Source organism: Trypanosoma equiperdum, assembly GCF_001457755.1.
Source record: "Trypanosoma equiperdum strain OVI genome assembly, contig: ctg_828, whole genome shotgun sequence".
Lineage (NCBI taxonomy): Eukaryota > Euglenozoa > Kinetoplastea > Trypanosomatida > Trypanosomatidae > Trypanosoma > Trypanosoma equiperdum.
The window spans coordinates 3016-4163 of record NW_027124785.1 but is presented as its reverse complement, the minus strand read 5'-3'; the positions used below and the strand labels follow the sequence as shown (position 1 = coordinate 4163).

At 49.1% G+C, this 1148-nt stretch overlaps 1 pseudogene across 1 annotated transcript in view; it reads right to left on the bottom strand.

Annotated features, from left to right (window-relative positions):
* Nucleotides 1–1146, bottom strand: part of TEOVI_000387800:pseudogene — a 1252-nt pseudogene extending 106 nt beyond the window's left edge. Inside the window, exon 1 of the mRNA in view lies at nt 1–1146. Within this exon, the coding sequence occupies nt 1–1146 (1146 nt within the window).
* Between the last annotated feature and the right edge of the window lie 2 nt (nt 1147–1148).

Genomic DNA, 1148 nt, shown 5'->3' with positions numbered 1-1148 from the left:
TTTTGTCGCCTCTACCTGTTTCGGTCTGTAATTAGGATCTACTACGCACTTTTTATTTGGTCCGTCGCTATCCCATTTGCAACCATCTTTGCAGTTATCTCCTGTCCCTTTCTTTGAGCATGTTTCGTCTGCTTCTGTCGAGCTTTTCCAACCTTCTTTGGGGTTAAACTTAGGGCAGATTGTGCTTGCTTCTGACTTTGCCTTTAGCTGCAACAAACTGCTTAAGAGGTTTGCTGTGTCTTCGACGTTATAGTTTAGTTGCTTTAGCGTTTTTGTGGTAATTTCTCCATTCTTAAGTTTTGGTATTTCCACCTTCTCTAGTATGGCTTTTAGGTCGTCAGCTGTGGGTTTAGCTTTATCTGCTGCCGTGTTTATTGCCTCCTCTGCTTGCTTTTCTGCAGTTTTTTCGTCTGTTTTTTTGTATGCTTCTGATAGTGATGTTTTTAACGACTTGGGGTCTAGGAAATTTTTAGCCGCCTGTTCTGTTGTCTCGCCGCATGTGTGTACATCCTCTTTAACCAGACCCCCAATCGCTTTAAAAAGTTTGTGGTTGTCAGTTTGTCCGTTGGTGCCCCAGTCGCCGAGCTCGTTGAGCTTTTCTGTCACAGCGTCCTCTGAGTTTGGTGTATTGTGAAGCTTCAGTCGTAGGATTCCATGTGCTATGCTGACGGTCTTCGCGGCTCCGCCGGCGTGGTTCCACATGTGAGTCGCTGCATTGTTTGATCCGATTAGGAACGCGCATACGTTTTTTGCCGTGCCGTCGACTACGCTTGTTTCTACTGTTAGTTTAGCGAAGCCTTTCGCATTTAGATTTGTTAAGTCCGATAGAGCTTTCCTCTCTGCGGCCTCACTCGCCGTCGCTGGGCAGCCCAGTGCTGTGAACGTCGTGTGATCTGTTGCCGTGCTCTGGCCATTTTTTACTATACATTTTCCGGCTGTTCCGCCCGTCTGCTTTGTTGCCTTTAGGAGCAGCTCAACTATTCCCGTAATGTGTCCGCTCGCGCCTGCCGCCGCGCGGGTTGCTATTAGAGCTTTGTTAGCTAACACTGCCGCCTGTTGCGCCGCCTTCAGTGCGCACCGCCCTGCTGCGAGCGCAGATGCCGCGAAAATCATCGCTTTTTTTGTGTCGCGCTCCGCCAGGGTGGCCG